The sequence below is a fragment of the Ptychodera flava genome, chromosome 21, assembly GCF_041260155.1.
Source record: "Ptychodera flava strain L36383 chromosome 21, AS_Pfla_20210202, whole genome shotgun sequence".
Classification (NCBI taxonomy): domain Eukaryota; kingdom Metazoa; phylum Hemichordata; class Enteropneusta; family Ptychoderidae; genus Ptychodera; species Ptychodera flava.
Genome location: NC_091948.1, coordinates 14,827,757 through 14,850,844, shown reverse-complemented (window position 1 = coordinate 14,850,844; position 23,088 = coordinate 14,827,757). Strand labels below are relative to the sequence as shown.

At 37.3% G+C, this 23,088-nt stretch overlaps 2 protein-coding genes across 3 annotated transcripts in view; one reads left to right on the top strand and one right to left on the bottom strand.

The window, feature by feature from the left end:
* The window catches only part of LOC139121525 (mitochondrial import inner membrane translocase subunit TIM44-like), a 14,367-nt gene extending 3,207 nt beyond the window's left edge, over positions 1-11,160 (bottom strand). The window contains exons 1-14 of the mRNA XM_070686487.1: positions 11,111-11,160; positions 10,654-10,761; positions 10,069-10,161; positions 6,695-6,772; positions 6,197-6,277; positions 5,647-5,796; positions 5,285-5,354; positions 4,717-4,780; positions 3,679-3,764; positions 3,039-3,131; positions 2,622-2,746; positions 1,820-1,870; positions 1,089-1,178; positions 415-525 (exon numbers count right to left, since the gene is read on the bottom strand). Coding sequence (XP_070542588.1) covers positions 415-525; positions 1,089-1,178; positions 1,820-1,870; positions 2,622-2,746; positions 3,039-3,131; positions 3,679-3,764; positions 4,717-4,780; positions 5,285-5,354; positions 5,647-5,796; positions 6,197-6,277; positions 6,695-6,772; positions 10,069-10,161; positions 10,654-10,761; positions 11,111-11,152 — 1,242 coding nt within the window. The 5' untranslated portion in view covers positions 11,153-11,160. The remainder of the gene's footprint in view (positions 1-414; positions 526-1,088; positions 1,179-1,819; positions 1,871-2,621; positions 2,747-3,038; positions 3,132-3,678; positions 3,765-4,716; positions 4,781-5,284; positions 5,355-5,646; positions 5,797-6,196; positions 6,278-6,694; positions 6,773-10,068; positions 10,162-10,653; positions 10,762-11,110) is intronic.
* Positions 11,098-23,088, top strand: LOC139121524 (probable ATP-dependent RNA helicase DDX59). 2 transcript variants are annotated; one of them, XM_070686486.1, is made up of 15 exons: positions 11,098-11,248; positions 14,072-14,724; positions 15,006-15,081; positions 15,539-15,658; positions 15,925-16,071; positions 16,487-16,569; positions 17,142-17,190; positions 17,438-17,514; positions 17,942-18,070; positions 18,466-18,569; positions 19,239-19,305; positions 19,965-20,162; positions 20,856-20,924; positions 21,805-22,026; positions 22,713-23,088. In XM_070686486.1, the coding sequence occupies exons 1-14, from the start codon at positions 11,239-11,241 to the stop codon at positions 21,982-21,984; spliced, it is 1,962 nt and encodes a 653-aa protein (XP_070542587.1). In that variant the 5' UTR covers positions 11,098-11,238; the 3' UTR covers positions 21,985-22,026; positions 22,713-23,088. The 2 variants fall into 2 exon arrangements, with proteins under 2 accessions (XP_070542587.1, XP_070542585.1); XM_070686484.1 differs by lacking the exon at positions 22,713-23,088 and having other exon boundaries at positions 21,805-22,572.

The following is a 23,088-nucleotide window of genomic DNA, read 5'->3' as shown; positions in this document are numbered from 1 at the left end:
ACAAATCAGTAAAAAGCACTATTGAACCAAACCATAATTATTTTCACCCACTTGGCTTGGTATGTTAGAGCAGCTTTAGTCTGTGAAAATCAGGATTGTCGTATGTATGTTTTCAAGGGCCTTCAAATGTTCAATTTTTGGTTAAAATGCATCACATGGTTCTTGTTGTGTATAGCAGACCTGATGGTGAAATATGATTTTGGCAGGATATGGGTTTGGCAGGATACGGGTTAAAGATGTTTTATGGTAACAGAAGTGAAGTGTTACCGCGCTTGTCAGAAAGGTGTAACAGTACAATTCTCAATCATCAGTTACTGTTGGTAGTATTTGTAATCCATTGCTACATTATGTCTCTAGTTCGTCTTTCTCAATAGTCATTGTAATGTTTGTAGTGTTATGATTTGTGATATTTACCTGATCACCTTCAACGATGTCTCCCTTTGCATTTCTTACAACTTGTATTTGCTGGGTAAGAAAGCTGATGATGAGAACCGGACCCTGTTCCATCATTTTGCCCATTACCAGCTGATTACAGAAAAGAAAACAAGGAAAATCTTATGCATGAAGTTACATATGAAATATGCCATGCTAGAATTGATACTGATAACAGAATCTTTGTAATATCTTCCTTATTATTGAAAGCCACAAAAGTGAATATACTTGACATGTAAAATTCCAAGTAAGTCTTATACAGGTATGGTTCATTTCTAGCCATTCATTCGCCTCTTACAATTCTTTTCAGTCTCCTCACTAGAAAGTAAGGTCACCTTTCTAACGCACATCTCTTGGCAATGAATAACACACATACAATGACAAATATCAGACATTTCCTGAATTTGAGCACCTCTCCTTTGTCAACTCATCAATTGATGATACTTATTACCTGTGTGACTTGTACATCACTAAGATTATGAACAGTTGGACAGTATTTCTGGCAGGCAACAAAGTAAGATACTGCCCTCATTGTTATAGTGAGAGGAAAGCCTGAAGCACTTGAAGCAAGGGCATGTGTAATTATATCATTTTTATATGATTATTAAGAGTTATGGTTTAGCGTTCATAATGGTTGGTTATTTCAATATACTCACGTCCAAATGGTCAATATCCAATATTCTGGAATCAAATCTGTAACCGAGGGCATACGCTTGTTTCACTGGAGTGGCTAACATATTGAATGGCTGAAACAAAATGAGAAACATATAAGTGAATGTAGTTCAAAATCACTGACCAAAACTCCCAACTGTATGCAGAAACAAATAATTCAACATCACTCACTCTGATCTTTGAAACTGCACTATTTTGCTACAAGCTACTTTCTTTTAACTTTCTTCACAAAAAGTGGTGCAGTTATGATGTACTTCCAATGACGGATATACGTGTACTCCTGCTGTTATAGAGAGCATGATTGCATTACAAACACATGAACATGTACAAACGCGTATGAAATACACTTATTGCTATGCACATTTGTGCACATTGTTTACTTTGTACCGTGGTCCATTTGAATTCCAGGTTTAACCTATTCAAAACCACCCTCGTAACCCTCTTCTAACTTAATATAAATGACAATCATTGGCGGATTACATTTAGTGTTTTTGAAACTTACACCGAAGGAAGCAACTATGCCAACAAAACAAGAGAAATGTCTAAGGATTGTTGTTAAACCAAATTTCTTCCTTGTATTAAGAACTGTAAATACAGGAAATCACAGATTGTATGGATTGATGGTTTTATTATGAAGAATTATGGATAAAAAAGCTATGAGATTTTTTACTGATTCAGTGTAGCAAGTCTTAGGAAATACAGTGAATTCACTTACTGCTTCATAACACCAGTCTTTTAAGATTTCTAGATCTCCTCTGATCATTGCCTGCAATTGAACAAAAAAATAGTAAATGTGAAGTGAAAGATGGCAGTTCATATTTGCTTTCCTGTTATCATAAATCTCAGGGCAATGGTCAACAGACAGACTAAAACTGACTAAAAGTCATTTCACACGCTTTAGTGAATGGTATCATATGCTAGATACATCTTAAGGACCATATACATCAGGAATTCACTCTTAAAGGAGAGGGTTGTCCCGTCTGCGGCTGTGTGTATGGGACCCATACAATGGGTGTGCGACATGTATGCATAATATCCTATCATACCTTGTGTATATCCAAAATTTTAAAATAGCAGCTGTACCAAAACTGCTTGGTGACTGGCTGAAGCAGCTTCTTGAAAATAAAGGGACGCAACCAGTTTCTTTGGCAAAGCCTTGCAGAGATTAGAAAGCTACAAAAACTACCGGTAGTGAACTATGAACATGCATCAAATGCTAAATTTGTTTCTCATTTGCACGGCATTCATCACTAAGTTCTGGGAAGAGGTAATATTTATCAACTAGAAAGTCGTGCAGCCACAGACGGGATGACCCCTGCCCTTAAAATATTGAATAGCTTTGTTCACATGCACATGCCATAATGGTGATTTCAACACTGCACTACACATTGGTAGCACATGATGAATATTGAGGATGATTCTCTATAGCATGCCACACATCTGGTCACATGAATCAATATTGATATGTATATCCTACATGTACCTCAAGGACATTGGTATTGATATGGATATCCTACCTCAAGGATATTGGGTATGATTTCAGTTTCACACTGCCTGAGGAAACTTTCCTTGGTAAAGCTTGGATCTTGCTTGATAATCTCGGTCAGTACTTCAGACATTTCCGTCTTACTGAACACACCACCTTGGCAGAGAAACAACACAGTCATGGTAAACTGATCCAAATCTAAGGCTGATGCAAGCATCACTTCATATTGTTGGCTATAGCCATGGACAGTAAAATATCTCTACAATCATGGGCAAAACTGGTGTTATTTTAACCTTAGACACAATTTGCAAATGCATGAGAAGCTCAGCCTCACAAGAAGAATACAGTAATTGAGACAGGCAATCATATCACTGTCTATACTTCAGCAGTGTTGACAAAAGTTTGAGATCTCAGAACATATAGAGTCAGAGCAAATATAATGACTTACCTAGCAGCTGGCTGACTTTATCAGTGAGCACTCTGGATGCTCTGACCACAGCGCTGTCACTTTCATCATACCTCATTTTCAAGTCAAACATCTCTGGATAAAGAAGAAGAAAACAATCAACATTGTAATTATGTGAGTTTTACTTTGATGATGAATGAATGACCAAAAACATTATTTTGTTTGAATTTCAATGATCCAAGTGAACTACTATGTCTCACTATGAAAGGCAACTCAATAGTGCATAATATTTACATTTTTTCAGCCAAAACAAACATTTTAATTTATTTCACTTATACACACCTACTGTATCACCCATTGGGAAGCTGCTAACAAAATTAGCATGAACTCATTTTGTCCAATGAATTGAATAGAGCGCCTTTAATTTTACTTGATTCCAGATGGGATATTTTATCCATATTGGACTATTAATTTACATGATCTCCTTCAAATAAGGGAAGGATTTGCTACAAATTGACAACACTGAACTTGTGGGACTGACTGACTGGTGGAATCACTCAGAAAAGCTTTAAATTACAGTAGTTCAATGCACATTCAGAGTGAAGAAAACTATGCATGTTGGATTCTAATGGAAGAGGATGAATTCTCTGTGTAAAGAATCACATCTGTAGGACAGACTTACTGTTGAAGACTTGGTTATTGTCTTTGAAATTTTGCCACTGCTGATACCATTTGGAATCCTTGTGAAGGACCATGCCAGTTGCATCTCTGAAATCATGATAACATTTATTAAATGTGGACGATATAGGATATGTAGAATGAAAAATTCAAAGAGACCATGATATCATAGCATAATTGTTTTTCTTTCAGTAGGCAGTCTAGTTTTTATTAATTTGGTAGAAGTGACACGTTAGTCAAATGGGAAGCAATACTGCTTTCACTACAGTATCACACAAGAAAATGGTAAAACTGGAAAAGACAATAGGATGGGTTTGTATATTCTGTTATGCATTTTCATCAAAATGATGGTGCACCAACATGAGCAAGGCATCAGTGGATGAGAAAATTTTATTGTTGCAATCTCTTCTATCTCCACAGACTCTTGCCCAAGTGTTATGAGTAACTCATGAATAACAGACCAAAACAAACATACTGTGCTGTTCCAATATCATTGTTTTCAAAAATAGGGTAGTTAGGTCAGCAGGGATTTTTTTTCCAAAATATTTTTATTTTTAAATATGCACTTTTCAGGGATTCAGGGCAATCAAACACTGGCCACAACATTTCCAGAATAACGTATCATACATATAAAAGGAATAAAAAACATAAAAGACGTCCTCGTCCAAGCAAAAATCAAATGCCAGGTAACGAACATGTGATTTTACGGCTTTTTTCTTTCATTCTTTTTACTTCCATGTTTACATAGCTCTAAAAAGTTTAGAGGCAGCAGGCAGAAAATAGGGTACGTCTGGTTATAAGAACAGCACAATTTTTTTCTTTGGCCTCATAAGTAATTTAGAACAAATTTCATGCTTTGTTTTGACTCATGGTTGATCAATTTATCCAAAACTGAGCATAACATGTGCGTTTGATGGTTTGACAGTTTATTTGCCAATACCTATAAAAACTAACGTACAGAATCAAAAGCATTAATTATACATGACTGGTCTTGACGGTCTTGCTCATCAAAACTGTAACCATTTCATTGTTCAACACTTACTCATTTGCCTCAAAACGCTTTTCATCCATTTCCACCACTCTTTCTGTTCTCTTCCTGAGCTTCTCTGAAAAAAACCAGGAACAAGCAAACATCCAAATACAGTACATTCTCGTAAAACCAAACACAGCATTAAATTTTACACAGCATGTTGGTTTTCAAGATTTTTTAGTTGCAGTGCATTCTCTCCCTGCGTACCGGTACTGGGCAATTCCAGACCTGATCAATGTTTATAGGGTAGATGTAAGACCAAGTCACTCATGCTCAATATCTTCACATGTATTTCTCAGAAAGACTGAATTTTTGTTCTTCATGTGTCTTCAATACAGCGATGATTTGTTAGTGTGATGATTTGTCAGCTAGCATGAATAATCACAAGGCTTGACATTGATATGTACGTTCTGCATAATTTTCAATATGAATGCAAGTACATTAGGAAATGCCTTGAAAGTCTCTATGTGTCTGATAACAGGGTTTCCCACCTTAACCTGACTTAGTTTTTCCCACATGTATTAAAGGGATGTGTGACACTCTTCGGAAACCTTGTACTGAATAGTTACATTGAGCTTACCTGGTGCTTTGTATGGTTGTGCCCTGGCAGTTGTAGCTTGATCAATTTCTTCTTTCACTGACTTTACACTCTAGAATGAGGAAAAAATAGAGAAAAGTTTAAAAAATCACCACCAACACTTACCGTATGTGAAGCAAACCAATGAAAACTGATGTAATGCTTATACAGAAATTCATATTTGAAATATCCGTAATTGGGTACTGTCAAAGTGGAGAAAATTATGTTTGTTTTATACCTAGACAAAAACACTCAGTTTGCTAATGTGGCACGCTGATGAATGAAAGCCATTTCTAATAAAACATGTAATTTCTTGTTTGAGGCTTTGACATACACTGATTTCAAAGGAAGTCACTGTAACTTACCTGTGATATAGCCCTGAATGTAGTGGATTTACCAATCTGTTCGCTTTGTTTGCCCATACTTTCTGCAGCACCCTTGGCAGTCTTGGTGACTTCCTCTGTGATATCCATACCCTTCTTGGCCCACTCTGTCTTCTTCACTTCTTCCATACCCTGAACACACCGCAAAAGTAACTCTCAATCAGTACTATTTTTGGCAAAAATTATTTGTGGGCATGTGACTCTTATTTACAACAAGGTATCACATGTGGGAACCAAAGCCGATATTTCATTGTGTGAAATGATAAATACTACCAGTAAATATAAACGTTCATGCCAACTTCCTATTTTTTGGATAACTGATGTGAAAAACTGAAAACAGGGGGAAGACCAATGAAAACTGTCATAATACCTGATTTATGGTACAGAGGATTGTGGATTCCACACAAAAAAGGGTCATATAATAATTTCTGATAATGTTTTAGTAGCATTATGAAATTTTGGTGAACAAGTGCAATTTGGAACAACTTACAGCCTTCAAAATAACTGTCCTTGGTTAGTGAAACAGACTTACCTCATGAAGTTTCTTACCAAGGTCATCCAATGTTCTTTTCAGCTGCGTTGTTCCCCTTGTTGTTTCAGATTCAAGGGATGCCTGTCAAATCAAGAGTGAAAATTTCATCTGAGCTGCAGTGTTGCAATGTCATTGAATGCTTCCAATGGCAGGCACTCATCAAACACAGTGCCTAAAAACCCCTATGCTAGTAAACAGATGTGATGATTATCAAGGAGACAAAATGTATAAAACAATTTACAATCACTGCCAAGGTGAATTTATAACTTGTATCAAACTGTACACATATTTTGGAATGATGAAAATAAACAGTAAAAAATGACAGCTATTTTGCAATTGACAAAAACTGAGAGAAATAATTTACTGTGTCTTCAAAGCAAAATAGCAATGTCTTTTTGTGTGGACTTTATACTCTTTCATATTTTTCCATGATCACACATTAAAATAGCAAAAGATAATTACTTATTATTACTACATGGATATATATTTACTACTTACATATTTTTGCCGTGCTTTCTGAAGTGCATCTGATTTTTCAAGTTTCTGGGCTTCTTCTCTAAATTTTTGAATGTTGTCCTGAAGAAAAATAAACATTTTAATATTCCTTCTTGGGGTGAGCAAATCCTTTTCAGATTCCTCTAGTGCCTGGGATAGTACATGTAGCTCAAAAAAGTACTACCCTTCTGTCAGAATCCACTTGCCCCAACAATCAACACTCTAATCAACACAATGCTGTTATACTTCAAAGTTACACTTAAAAACAATTAACTGTCATCAGAAAGAGTTGTATGTTAGGAATATTTCACTACTACGCTGAAGATAGCTGGCAATGGTGATGCAATTTGTGTAAATACATGGCTAGTTAATACCTGGCAGTATGCTGTAGAAGTTATTTCTCCATATTGATTTTCCCAAATTCACAAATCAGCTGGACTAGAAGATGACCAAAGTGTGAACCCAAACAGAAACACTACTAGTCCATGAGGTCACGCTAGTGGATTTGGTCACCGATGCTTCTGATTCTCATGTAATGTTTTACTGTTCCTTCTGTTTCTCTTGTAACTCAAAAATCGAAATTTTGAGTGTTTCACTCTATATACTGTTTTAAAAAGAACAAAATCTTGGTAGCAATAATCACTTGCTGGTAGTTTAGCAATGTTTTCCTTCATTAGCAGATCTGCATACATCAATCTTTGAATTTTAAAGCTCACACTAGAGCCCTGGTAATCAGGTACTGTATAATCCTATAGGCTTTAGTAAACTTTAAGTTTGCCCCATGAATGGATTCGCATCAACAAAGATTCCTTATGAAGTGTTTATCTGTCGATTCCATCAATGACATCATCACTTCACATGAATACCATGGACATCAACTAAACAACTGTGGCATTTTTTCAAGCTGACATTGATTTTGTTGATCTTTGTTATGTGACACAAATCTAATGTGTGTTGCAGAACTCAAGGTTAAACCTGGCGAAAACAGTTCCATTGCATCGCAGTCCCTCCACAGAGGCCCTCAACACTTTCTATTGAAACCACTTTACCCCAAAACCAACTCATTCAAAACTACTGCATGCAAAAAACAACTTCATCAAAAGTGCAATTTCGACAACAAGCCATCATGTATAATTACATGTAATTAAGATGATTCGCAAATTCGATGGACAACTGTGGCTTGGTTAGTTATTGTATGGATCTTTCAAACCATACCATCATGAACCTTCCAAAGAGTGTTCTTCATCAAAGGGGCACACTGCATACATGCTATTGTGCCATAAATTTCAACCACTGCTCATTTGAAAGTCTGTTTTTGTATGGTGGTATGGTGAATGGATTTCAGAAGTTATATGAGATGGCTGTAAGGGAAAGAGTACAGTTTGAAATGAGTGTTTTTAGACTAAATTGGTTGAGACGAAGTTGCCATGAATTGTGAAAACACTGTGTATGCAGCTGGCAATGGCAGTTAAACCCTGGTGCGGGGTATAAAAGACCCCTAACGCATCGAAAATTCATAATAGCGCTTGAGTGACAACTGGCAACAGCAAGGTAGACCGCTCCATGAAAATCAGCCGAAGCGATTCTCAAACATACATTATTGGCATACCATAAACATAGACTGTTTCATAAACACGTAGGCCATACATGTATCCGCAAAGTTTCACAAAGCCTTATAAAATTACGATGATTAGGGGAAAATCGCTTTCGTAACTAAGGAAATGGCCCCCAGGGAACAGTCGTTCCACGATTCAAACAATTGTCAATCATTCAGTGACGCGCAGAGGTGTTAACTGGTCAAACATTTGCTGTGCATACGAGAATAATTACCATGTAAACACACCATGTGTACGCTTAGAGTTACATGTATATTGGCGTGCACACAGGATGAAAACTTCGTGGTTGTCATAAACTATTTTACTGACAAGCGTTTATGATGCAATGACATCGCGAAAGTGAGCCATTTTCGGTCGTGACTTGGCAAGAGATGAGTCAGTACCGGTACGATGTATCCTTGCGAAAAGTGCGTACACTGTATTTTACAGAACTGCAGGCAGAGTCCATAGTTTACAATGACATCGAAAACAACTAAATATTAAAGCATGGCGGAAGCCTCCATCCATGATCAATTTAATTACAGTCAGTCAAAGAGAGCCACTTTTTTTAAACAGTCCCCCAAATCTACGGCCGAAAGTACCAGTACGCTACAGTCGCTTTCGATAAAATGCTAGCCCTGAAAACGGCTGTATGGTTTGTGTATATGTACACGTGTTCTCACACATGGAAATGACATGTCGTGTTCGGAGGGCTCGTAAGGTTTTGACATACCGGTTGCCCCAGTAATGTTTGGACTTCTGTTATGAGAATTAAACAAAACTTGTAAGACATCAAAACATTGTATTTGTCAGTTCAAGGTGAGCAAGTGAGCGTCATCAACCAATCTTCTTTGAAAGGCTTAGGCCTATTGATACGTGTGTCCGAGATCAGCTCATTGAGTTGGCACTACATCATAAGATTTCGACAAAGGTTGGACTTTAATTTCTTCAATAACGAAGATATCTATGAACCCAGTCCGTGGTTCATCTCATTGCTCCGAAAATAAACATAACTCGTGATGATTTGTCCGGGGTCACCCTCAAAGCAACCGAACAGCCGACCTTGATCGCTTACAGATATCGTGGTAAGCGAGATTCATAGAAATTTCGATCCTTCCGTGATGTAGTGAACTTATTTTTTTATTTTAGCGATCGGTCATGACGTCGCGTCGTTCATCTATTTCCTACCATTTTCCTGACCGTGTTTCTCAGTCAATGTTCAGATCGGTAATTCGTGATTTCAACATACGAAATTGCCAGCTTCAGATTATTTTTAATGTTTATGTTTATTACTTTCTTGATGATTATTTCCACTACGTACGGCGCCATTTCCGTATGTAGATATGGCGGTCAGTAGCCGAATCATTCTCGAACGATGACATGACCCCGAAACTTCAGTAAATCAACTCAGCAAAAACTTCAGTAGATCAACTGTGCACGCTCCTGTTTTGATGAAGTTGATATGTTTTCCTTCTTTCTATTTTCTTTCGCGTATTGCGAAGGCTGTACCTAAGCTTATAGTCAGAGCGTGAGTTGAGAGCAAACAGATTACGCAGATAATGCGAACGATGGCAACCGTTACCAACAGACTCATTATGCAGGGCCATGCCCCAAAACGCCCACCCAAACTTGGCATTATTCCGGATCCCGGTCAATTTCGCCCCGGGCTTTAAAGTTGTACTATATGTACAATAGTATAGTACTTGATCCAGAATTTTCATAATACATTCATTCATTCAAGTGGTATCATAGTGCTCTGCCTCACATCTTAAAGTGTCTCACCTTCATTTCTTTGTTTTTCGCCATTTCCTGTTTAATATTTTCAATAAAATCTGCAATAAAACTCCTTTTTTGTGGATTGGAATATGATCTGACCTGTGGATACATCAAAAGTACTGAATAAGTTGACATTTGCATTAAGATATATAGGCAGATACACATCACAATGATACAATAAAATATTCACTGCTTTTCACCCCATTAACCCTTTGAAAGCCAAAGTCAATGTTGTCTCCTTCATAACCCAGCAAGTTCAAGTTTCAAGTTTTCTTTTTCATACACTTATATGATAAACTAAGCTATAGCATCATTAAGGAATACTTTCACCATAATTTTCTTCCATTCAAATTCAATTTGATATATGAGATAAGGAAGATGCTATTTATCTTTTAGGTTCCTTAGACCATGGAGGGAGATCCATGCTTGCATTATATTACAATATCAGCCCGCTTACATTTATTATGGAAATTAGGTCAGACTTTTGACTCGAAGTATTTGAATGGTGAAACCTTGGGAAAACTTTACAATAAAATCTGGGAATAAATCGCTGACTTGTAAAAAAAGTTTAATATATTGCATGATACTGACCTGTGTGAGCCTAAAATCAAGCGGATCCTGTACATGTTGAGTTGATTCATTGACTACGTGACTTGAAACAGGTAACCGACCAATAATTCGTCTGTTGTAAACTACGGACTGAAGACAAAGTTACATTGTTTTTAAACTCGGTTTTGCGCAAAACACTGAATCTGTGATGAAAATTTTGCACTGACAAACCATTATTGATTTTTTTTTCCAAAAATTTGTTTTCCTCTCCATTTCTGACTGAACCGCATTTGCTCCAATCTAAAATGTGACGTAACGTGACTGCCGCCTGGCGTCACAGTCACAACGTGGTCTCGCGCAAGGTTCAAATATTCGCTTGCCGTAATACTTGAACAGAAAAGCATTTGCGCCTAAAAACTGACGAGGTTCTTTCCTTTAGCACATTCGATTCTTTACAAATTTAAAGTTCTGCTTTGATCGTTTCACAGTCATTTCTTACCTGCCGAAACGATCGGCACAGCATGATCCTGGACGCCGCCATTTTTAAATTGCAATGATCTATGGGATAAGTGAAAAGTTCATTTCCCACGATGCAACACGATGGATTAAAAATAATGGCGGCTTCTAATGCATGAACGTGAGTGTGAAAGATTTGTTTTTAAATTACAATTACCATATACATACGATATTGTTTTGAAGAAATACGAAGAAGCCACTATCTGAACATAGTGTAGCATTGTTCTTGCCGTGCAAAAGCATTAGATATTAGAATTTCAGCCCAGTGGAGCGGACTCCGTAGCCGACCACCCTAGCCCTGCGTACATACGTAGCCCTGCGTACGATGCTGTGTGTTCCCGGCGATATACTATACGACCTCCGTGGGAGCGAGGCCGGGAACATTCAGCATCGTACGCAGGGCCACCGAGCATCCTAGCTCTGCGAGGCAGGGCTGTGTGTTACCGGATATAGGCCTCCCACCACTGGGGTCCGTAGCCCTAACACTCCCTGGGTTGTTTTGATGTGTTTTGTTCGGAAGTGGTATGGTAGGGCCCATAGGATCGCATGAAGCCAATGTATCAGCATAGACCCTGGAGGGTCCATGGTATCAGTCACTGTGTATAGTCAAATTTACAAAGGTTTTCATGTCAAACAACATTTATTACACAGAATTTATTTATTTCCTCGTCAGCATAATCTTGAGGCAGTCACGTACAGATGAGACAATAGGAAAATGAAAGACAGTAGTGATAAGTAAATCACTGTATCTAAAAATTAAAAAAATGAATATTCATTCAATCAATCAGTCAATCTTTATGGTACAAGTAAGCATGTGCCTGGTGTGCCAGCGTGCCAAATTTCATAGGCCAAGATTCACGTTCTGCTGCTTAGGTTGCGTTCACAAAAAATGTTAGGGAAGGGGGGGCTGGAGGAATTCAGGGGGATTAAAAAATTTTTGGGTAGTAGGACTTGAAAATTTTGCTCTGCCTGTAGGGGGATTTGAAAATTCGGTTCCCTTTTACATTTTAGATTTTCCAATTCCAAGTTTTTGCAGGTAATACAATGAAAAATGAATACCATTTTAATGTTTGTAATAGTTTAACAAATCTAGAACCATTTTGTCACATTTCATGACTTTTATCTCAAAAAAATCTAAACATGTTTGATTTGTCGTAAAAAAACAAACAAAATTGAGCCTAGTAACAGGGCAGAATAAGCTGCAACTGTTGATGATTTTTGCAATATTTCTGTGCAATATACCAACTATAGTTTCTTGCTGTTCCCTGCAGCATCCTCAAACACACAATATTCAGTTTGTTGACAAAGCCTGATATACAAATATGTGTTAGGTGATAATTTAATTAGAGTCCAGACCGACAGTCAGTTGGCAGTGATACAAATCCATGGTACACATACACAGGCTGTGTTAGCAAGCTATGGACAGTTCAACATGCTGCAGGGAGTAGAACAAGAATACAGTTGTATAAACTGAACAAAAATATTGTCGAATTATCAAAGTTAATACAGCTACTCCCTGCAAGCAGTGTCACTATCAGGTACCCCCTGCTACTGCAGTGTCACTGTCACTGCATACCTGAGCAGTGATAGAGAATCAGGTAGCTCTGACTCTGATGTACATGGCAGTTGAAGAAGAGTTTTGGTCAAATGACACTCATGACAGTGAAACATACTTGTACACAAGATCAGGCCAGAGAGCAACGCATGGAAGACCAGGAGACTTTAAAAGTTATCAGAGATTTTTGAATTCTGGCATGAGAATAATCAAATATTAATGAAAAAAGATAGGATCACTATGCTGGATTTTCTAAATTTTCACATTCTCATCATAAGATAATACAAAAGCAAAACTTTGAACAGTAAAGACTAAATGAAAAAATATGTGACTAAATGGTTAACCTTGCAAATTTGCCATTATTACACCCAAAATTTCTAAGATGAAAACAATTATTTGATAGAATATTTTAACCTTCCAGTATTGTTAATTTTGAGTAGCATCTAATTCATATATGTCTTGTACTTTTGAAACAAATTTTTGGTAGGTCACTGTGCTCAGTTTTTTACAATATGACAATTGCCCAGAATTCCTGATTTGCCCACTCTCTCATGATCATCATATTGTGTGCTCTTTGGCAGGAGCAATTGACCTGGCCAGAGTTTGATTAGCTCAACTTAGCTTAGACTTATAAATCCAAAAAGTTCACTGATGCGTTAAAAAATGAATCAATTTAAGATCTTGCCTTAGGAATATGACTTTACAAACTGCTAATAACAGGTAGTGTTGAACATCTGTGAGCGGAACGGCGCAGTGTGTTTATTTTTTCTGCAGGCACATCTTTTACTGATATATAGGCTTGTGGTAGTTTGGGGGGACTTGAACAATTTTGATCATATAGAGGGGGCTTTGAAATTTTTTTAGGGTATTGAGGGGGGATCTGAAAAAAACATAGGATTTCAATTGCAATTCCCCCAGCCCCCCTCCCCCAATCGTTGTTTGTGAACACAGCCTTAAAGCTAGAATAGATTCTTGCAACTTTCATTTAGGTCCTATACCTCCATGTTAATACATAAGAGCTAAAATAAGCTTAGCCAAAAGTTGCAGCTGATGTTCCCTTTCACTGCACATATAATCAGACAGCAGGTCCCCCAATTACCCAGCTATATTGAGACTTCAGTTGGTAATGACCTAGTCCCGTGTAATAAAGGAAATGAAGGCAGCTTTACTGACCAGATCTACCGTTTTTAGTGCTTTGATATAGTTAATGAGTGAGTCATGGTAGTTTTTTTGTGTAGAATACAGATACAGGCATTACTGCAAAATACTGTTATTCAGTCATGACCAAGAAAACATGAATGGGTGGAAATTTCTTATTACAAAATCCAAGGAAGAAAGTATGCTAACCTCCATTTATTTGTACTTCTTTTGATATCTATACCTCTGTAGCATGTAAGAAGAACATACGGGAAATGTTTGTTCCAAGATCTTTATTGCGCAGTGGAAAGCCACCACAAGCCAAAAAAACTAAACCAGTGAACGTTGTACGTAAAGATGGAAGAGCAGCTGATTTGATCGGTGATAAGAGGACAGATGAGGTGAAAGATGGGCAGTGTGGTTCTGAATCTTTCATGTCAAGCTCACAGGGCCAGTCATCAAAAGACGCTATTGTTGAGGAGAAGGTAAAAGCTGCCTCGGAACATAAAGAAACGCCTCCAGAAGATAATGACACAGCAGACTTTCCACCAAGTTATGTTCCCACACTGGAGGAAAGAAAAGCAAACTCTGATGCCTCGGATGATGAGGCAGAGGCCATCATTTCATACAGTAAGGATCAGAGATGGCCAGAACCTGGAGAGCCTGTGTGTATCATGTGTGGCAGATACGCCGAGTACATTTGTGAACAGACAGACGTTGATATCTGCAGCTTGGAGTGTAAAGCCAAACATTTGGCTGAAATGGAGGATGAGCGACCTCCAACTGAACCATCAGATGGTAATGATACATTGACTGATGTAGATGGGACTGATATTTACAAATATGAAGAACATGAGGAGATAAAACAGTTGAGAGATGATCAGATTGAAGAACTTAGATCACAGGTAGGTTTTTCAGTGTGAATGAAATATTGTTACAACTGTAATGGTAAAGAAACAGAACAACTATATAATTTACAGTTTGTCACTGTCCGCAATGTTCACCAAATCATTTTTGCATTTTTTCACTTGCAGTTCACTTTCAAGGGTAAACAGTGGGAGGAAAGTAGAATCCTACCTTAAGTAGTGTGCTAACAAAAGAAACCAGATGTACATTTCTTCTTCATTTCCATCTTTTTGCTTGACAAATAATTTCTTTACATGTTGCTTTAACTATTGACGTATAGCTTGGCATTCGAATAAAAGGCAATAGTGTTCCCAGACCTGTGTTGGAGTTCAGACACCTACAGCTGACAGACAAATGTAAGTTCTACAGTTCAATAATTTTATTACAAAAAACTCTTTGAGTCTTGCTATACCAGGTGTTTATATTCTTAAAAGAAACAAAACAAGGTTGATAGGCTCAGTGTTTTAGTTTAATTTTATCCATCTATGTATCTGGTTAATTCATGTTTGTTGAAGGAGATGGTTTTTACAGTTTTTCTATGAAAATAAAATAATGTTTTATATGGGAGAGATGTGAAATAAGCTTAAAGTCACCAAATCATATAATCGTGATCTTGACATTGACATGTATCACTCAAATTCAGTGAAACTAGTGACATTTGCTCAGTACCAAAATAATAATAGATGATAATTTTCAAAAAGTTTTACATTCACAGATTGACAAATTGAAAACTATTATTGTATTTCAACAAAGCAGTTAGATGTAAAAAGAGTCATTTCTCAATCAGACTTATTTCCTCCTGATATTTTCCAGTGAAGGAAAACTTGGAGAAGGGAGGCTATGAGTTGCCCACAGCGGTTCAAATGCAGGTCATACCAGCATTTCTGTGCCATAGAGATATGATGGTATGTGCCCATACCAGTACTGGTAAAAGTAAGTACTGCTGTAAAGCAATATCTTAGTCATTAAACAGAGACATGACACCCAAACATATGAAGATACATGAAAAGTTTTTCTACATATCATTCACATGTAACCAAGTTATGTCAGTCCAGAAGGAACTTTGCAGCTGTGCTTTGGCAAACGACGATTTTGATATTTCGGACAAGTGCATTTACAATTTTCATTTACTTTTACCTGAAGGTTCAGTAGTTCATTGAAGTCTTATTTCTGGTACCATTTCTTTTTGTTTCGAATAGCTGTTTCGTTTCTCCTGCCAACAATCGTACACATTCTCAACCACATGACCTACAATCCTGGAACCCATGATCCCCTGGGATTGGTTCTGTCTCCAACCAGAGAACTGTGTATGCAAATTGAAGACCAAGCGAAGGAGCTCATGAAAGGTGAGAGTTCAGCTTGGCAAGACTAAAACAGATATAATGAAGAAATATTATAACTCACAATGTTTTGAATTATTTTGTTTTAATGTTTTATGTAGGCTTTCAAAAGAAATGAAAGACAGTGCAAAAAGATAAAACCAAATCAAAAGCAAGTGTAAGTAAACAAGAAATGTTGGGAAAAATAAACAAAAACCCAAACAAAACCAAAAACAGAATAAAGCAAAACAAGGAGACATTACATTGTTCAGCATCTAGGGATGTAGAAGATAACATTAGATACTCTTGGCTACTACCTGTTCACCCCAAATCCCAAGTAAATAGGTTCCCACTCACCATTGATGACAATGGGTTTGGGCCAAACCATGATGGTGAAAGGGTTAATCTGAGAATCTCAGAATCAAAATAATCCTGACTCTAGGTTTACCAAGGATGAAGACAGCGTTGCTGGTTGGTGGTCTTCCTTTACCACAGCAGTTGTACAGGCTGAAGAAAGGTGTACAGGTATGGCAGTAAATTTTTACCTGGAGTTTTTGCAGGGTGAAGCATTGTTTTTCCAGACCAGCTGTTAACTTGATTGATATCCCTTTAAAAATACAGTAAAGTAACATGGTAATGTAGCTTTCGTGGAGCAGGTGCAAGAGGTAGAAAAAAGTCATTGTAATATTTACAACGCAAACCCTGTATGGAGAGAAATAACAGCAAGAAGCACTTATCAGCGATTCAGTGCTTTTTACCTGCTGAGCAATTTTCACTTATTTCTCTGAAAATGTTGTCAGTGCTTGCATGGCAATTTTACTGGACTTACACTGTGTATCAGTTGACCTGTTCATCCTATTCCTAGTAAACAGTTCTACATTCACCATGGTTACAATATTTTCTCACTAATCTTTGGTGGTAAAAGGATCAAAGGACAGGCAACGTATGCTCAAGCAAATGTGAGTTATAGCATAGACCCTCGAGAAAAAATAATATTTTTTTTTTCTCGAGGGTCTATGACAGTATCTGTGGTTTTAAGATCAATTCCAATGCCACTCATTGCTGTCCCGAATGTTTTCTGTGGGTTATTTTTACAGCTTGTGGTGGCTACACCAGGACGACTCAGAGACATCTTGGCTAAGGAAGGTAAGGTCGGCAAAGGTACACTTCTAGCTTTAGTGGTGATGATTTGAACTATGAGAAGTTAGTTTGAAGTTGCACTTAACTGATATAGGTTGAAACTAATGTGAGATGCAGACTTAGGAAGCTTTGGCTGATTTACACTGAGTGAATATTTAAAACTTTACCTACATGAGAAGACAAAATGATTCAAGTTTGTGTCTTACGTTCCATTTTAATTTTTCCATCATTTCCTCTGTTGCTACCCCCAAAGGTATCTCCCTGTCATTATTGAAAGTTGTCATCATAGATGAAGTGGATACAATGTTCCACATGGGTTTCCAGGAACAGGTAGGTGCCTTTATATTGTGTGGCTCTGCCTTCAAACCAATTTATCTGTGTACTTCCAAATTTATTGGACCTCAAATCTTTACTAAGGCAAGGTTGGGTCTCTATTGAGAGATTGGAGTTCGGTCACCTGTTGTCCATATGGAAAAAAGAGAAGTTGAATAAAAATGCAAAGAGAAAGGTACATGCAGAAGAAGATAGGCCAGACATCATTTAATAATACTGTAGTCAGTGTCACATATATCTTTACAAACTGCCATGGCTGACACAGAATCAAATCAATTGGTTTCTGGAAATGTCTGAATTGAAATTATGAAATACCATTGGTTTCTCATATAACTCTGACAAGTAGTTTCTTTTGATTCAAATATCTCAAAACAATTTTTCATTCAAACCCTTGATCTGTGAATTTTTTCTTTCCATGATTCAGGTGACTGACATCTTGAAGGATGTCCCAGATAACGTTCAAACCATGCTTTGTTCTGCCACCATCCCAGCTGCCATTGAGAAAATGGCTTCTGTGTCTCTGGCTAATCCCATCTATGTGTCAGTTGGTGAGGTGAGGGCGCTCTAACAGTTTGTTAATCAGTAAGCTGTTAAGGTGAAATATGTCAATGAGAACAAGTGTGTAAATAAAAATTTAAAGAAAACAGACACGTGTACAAGACTATTAGAATGTACTTTTGTTTGTATTTCTGTAAATGTTAAAACCCTACATGTTGGAACAGTGACACATAACTTGCTTACAATATTACTACGGATGTTGTATGTGTATACTACAGACATTATCTACAGTGCATAATATTTAGAAATACATCTACTTCTGCACACATGAGAAAATAAGCAATAGTATATGTTTTTTTCACAATCGATCCATTTTTCAGTAAGAGTAAATGACATCCTAGAGAATGGATGCTGAAAACATACATGGTATCGCATTTTGTCATTTCACAGCCAAGTATGCCTAATGAAGCTGTCAAACAAATAATCATCTGGGTTGAAGAGCCGTCTAAGAAGAAAAAGCTGTACTCCATTCTGCAAGACCCAAAATACTTCAAGTAAGTTTCATTTATCTTGATTGTGATTTCTAACGCAGATATTCTAATGTGTTTGACTAATTTAAATAATTTTGAGAAAATCTGTGAGCTGCCTGATACCAATTGTGTAAATTAAATATTTAAGTTAATAGTGAACCTGTCAAATTAGAAATATTACTTCAGTAGGATACTAGTGCACAGACAACACACAGATTCTCTCACAAGGTGGCAATAAAAGTTTATCATTCTATGCTCCTTTTTGTTACCATGGACATTAATTTCATAGATGATATATTTAATTTATAAGGGTATCAATACTTAATTGTTTATTATGTCCTGTAGACATTTGGAACAAGAAAAAAATATATTTTGAATGTTCCAGAAAATTTTTTTTCTGTTTTCTTGTAATTTCTTTTAGGAATATTGCAATGTCATGGGAACAATATGCAATCTCCAACATGTTGCTGTTTCAAATCATACGGCTGGCATAATGACGTGATTATCAATGTGAACTACATTACATTGATTATTTTGGTGTATTATTCATGCATGTTCAGTTTGAGGAAGTGATACAGACATGAATTTTTCTCAAAAACACTCCTGTGAAGGTGTGGCATTACCTGCAGTGCATTATCGTATCATCTGATTCCATGCCTGATAGAGATTTGCATTTTATCATTTCAATTGCAGGCCTCCGCTGGTCGTCTTTGTTGAAAGTAGAGTTGGTGCTGATATGCTAGCTGCAGCTGTGTACAAAGTATGTATTCAGATCTCCCATCGGCTTTGTATTTGGGCTTTGATTTTATTTGTTCAGTGCCATCTTATGCCTCTATGAAGATCAGCACCCCATTTCTGTACCGCTAGATTTGATGTACGATAGGTATAATAATAAGAGTAAATCCATTCAGTATTTTGTATTTGCTTGCACAAGTATCGATTGAAGCCTAGTGGTCCAGTAGGCTAACTAAAACTTGGTAGTCATGAACACATTATAATACAAGGTCATCAGTATTTACCAATCCATTAAACGAACAGATTACAAAGTCACTTGTCAGAGCAAAACATTTGGTGGTCCACAGACATCAAACCATTTTAATTAACTTAGTCCTGGCTTCCATATTGGAAAAGGTTCCGCAGAATCTACGAGCCAAAAGAATAAGAGAAAATCCATAGACCAAAGGCAACGTAGTTTGTAATACTACCGCTGATATTGAATATCTCCCGTGTTTTAGTCATATTGATACTGGTTAAGGGCAACATCATTTCATTGACTCATAAGACTCATCCACAGCTTTGACGAAGACACAAACTTCATCACATTTTAGATTGCCCACCCAGTCCATCACCAAAATACCTACAATAAAGGAATGTGGAAATTTTCAGTCTCAGATATCTGCATATTCTTGATTTCACCAGGTGTGTGGCATCCACTGCCTGGCACTGCATGGTGACAAGCAACAGATTGACAGAACAGCGATCCTACAGAAGTTCCTAGATGGAGACATTCCGGTGCTAGTCTGCACTGGATTAGTGGGAAGGGGTATAGACTTCCCAAAGGTCAAAATGGTCGTGAACTTTGACATGCCTACCACAACAGAGCAATATGTCCATCAGGTATTCAAAACTAGACAGCTTATCATCTGTTGTGTTTTTTGTGCTTTTGTAATTTTTTATTTCATGTGTTTAACATCATTTAATTTGCCCATATCATTCAAAATAAATTGGTCAGGCTTTTGAAAACCAACTTTGAACTTTGAACTGAATTCCTAGAAAATAGGGCTATTTGCATGTGACGCCATTGTTCTCTCATTAATCTGCAAATATGATTATGAATATTTATCCAAAAATTTAGATGACATTTTTGAAAATTACACAAGCAAGAACAAAGAAGGTTCAAGGAAATAGGCCACTGCTTATGTTATGATGAACACTAGAAAAACATTTCACAACCCAGACTACAAGCTTCAACAGCAGCCACTCGTGTCACACTTGTAAAATTTGTCTGAATTTCTAGGCGCAGTGTCTGATGTTACATGTGCACACATATCTATGTTTGGTAACAACCAGGAACCGTGAACAGCCCCATTTAAGTGTTTCTGTAAATCAAGTTGAGTGTAATATGTCTACAACCCGAATCAGGGAGAAGGCAGTTTTCAAACAACATCAAAAATTTTGACTAATCCATAGTGTTTGTTAGTGGCAGGTTTGGGTGTTCTCCATTGAAACAAATGGAATGGAATGGTGAGACATTTTATGGATTTCTTGCAAACCAATATAACACTGGGACATATCGTTTATTTTTCACAGGTTGGCCGTGCAGGACGTCTTGGTGAGAGAGGAACCTGCATTACATTCATCAATAACGGCAGCAAATATATCCTTTTAGTTTTACATTCTGTCTCGGTTTCTGTAATGTTCCTGTATCTTTCATATTGCAAGATTGAAATTAGAGCTGTTCTCGTACACATGCCCCACTATTAAGGCAATTCATGGGGGGAAAATCCATTTAGTTTATACTGGAATACTCCACATGGATCAGACTGGAATACTCCACAAAGGTTCAGAAAGCACACAGGTTTTATCCTGGTCAGTGTAATACCTCTCAGCACAACATTAATAAAGTAAATCAGCCAAATGCTCTAACCCTACCACCCCTTGTTGATGTACTCGGGTTCAACTTTCCTTCAGAAAACAATACATTTGCACCAAAGGTAATAATCTCTACCATGGCATAAGTATGTCTGTCCCTTCCCATTGAACAGCATTCTGAGTTTCCTACCCAGATCAAGTGGTACAGCATGGTAGATCAAGCCCATGCCTTGTCTTACAAACAGCTGTTTTCATCCTAATAGCACAAAACCACTGGAGAGAACAGCAGTGAAATTGGTAGATTGTTAGAACTGATGAGAGTTTGCTTTGTATCAACACACACATTTTGTACATTCAACCTACATATCTTGTTTCAAAGCAGGGTTTTCCCCTGTGTGGGTGTTCGTATAGTCATAGTAGATGCCGTATGTCTCATGCAATCTTGAGTTGTAAATGTTGTATTGTACGTGATTACACTTGTGTAATACATCGCATAATCTAGTATGAACCTTAGCAGTTCCTCAGTGTAACTACATACAGACTTTCACAATGACAAACATCAACTCGAATTCACTGCTGTTCTCGTCAGTGCGTTCACGCTATGTAAACTGCAAACCAAGTCCTCATCCATGGTCAAACTACAGTCTTCCTTAACCGCTATGCACATCTTTTTGTTGATTTCACCGCAATGCTACACACCCAAAATGTGCCGATGCCACCGGAACTGGCAAACTCACCCCACCTCCATCATCAGAAGGAGAAGAGGAAAATTCACCACCAACACAGGAAACACTGGACTGGGAAGAGGAAGAAGGGACGATGGGGAGATGACAGCGATTCAGATTAAACATCTCAGGAATGTCTCGTGGAGCATTAAAATAATTTGACGGTAGTTCATATCCTGATAGAGTGTGAATAATCAAGTGTACACAGTTGAGACTTGAAGCCACTTGGTCACAGTATTTGAATATATCCATATATGGTAAAAGAGATTTGTCAGCCATGCTTACTTATGGAACATCAGTAGCATACCTCAATCTAAGGAGTGCTCTATTTTGTGTAGTCCTAATGAGGGATGACTTGACTTTCTACCAACTTCCTTTGAGAAGAAAATTTGGAAAGATCCCTGTTGAAGGCAATCTGATCAGCCAGAAGAACTGGCTGCATTTTTCTTCAAAATGTTCAAACAGTTTACTGTTTTTCGTTTATGTTTTATATTCAATAAAATTTGCATGTTGGAGTATGCTTGATCCAATTTGTCATGTTGTATAGGTGCACAATATAGCTCTTATGAATGTCAGATTTTTTAATGAGCAGAGACTTTCCACTGACACAGGGAGTCACTCAAATGTCACTTTAGGTGTCCACCTTCTGTCCCAACTTTTGTCCTTTTGCTAGTTTTAAGGTTATCCAAATAAAGAATATTTTAAAACTATTCTGTACTTTGTTCTGAATGAAGCCAATGCATAGCAGCTAATCCACCGCAAAAGCTATCAAATTTCTTAATAAATACCTGCAAATTGATAAACAGCAGGCACTGTATATTGGCATACTTGGTGTTTATTTCATCTACAGGTACCTAGGGGTTGACTATTTCGATCTTGGGAAGAGGCTGCCGAAAATTGGAAAAAATCTGTGCAAAAGATCCTAGAAGAATTTTCAGCAATGTCGATTTTTTAACATGGAAAAGGTGTGTAAGTGTAGCAAAAAATATAATATGCCATGTGAGAAAATGAGTTCATCAAACGTTGGAAAACAAAAAATGCATTTTAGCATCCTGTCGGCCCCTCCCAATATGTAATGGTCCAGCCCTGAATCATGTGAACAACTCTCTATGTACTTTCTGCCATTCAAAAGCAAGAGGGCGACATTCCCAACATTCTGATTTGGCAAGTGGTAGGACTTCTCTTTTTCAAAAATAGGTATGAATACATCTTAAGATTTTTCTGTT

Bases quoted from the DNA above. Each gene is read 5' to 3' on its own strand.
- LOC139121524 (XM_070686486.1), top strand. The intron at 15,082-15,538 runs GTAAGTTCTACA...GATATTTTCCAG, and splicing joins CCTACAGCTGACAGACAAAT to TGAAGGAAAACTTGGAGAAG. The intron at 19,306-19,964 runs GTATGTATTCAG...TGATTTCACCAG, and splicing joins TAGCTGCAGCTGTGTACAAA to GTGTGTGGCATCCACTGCCT.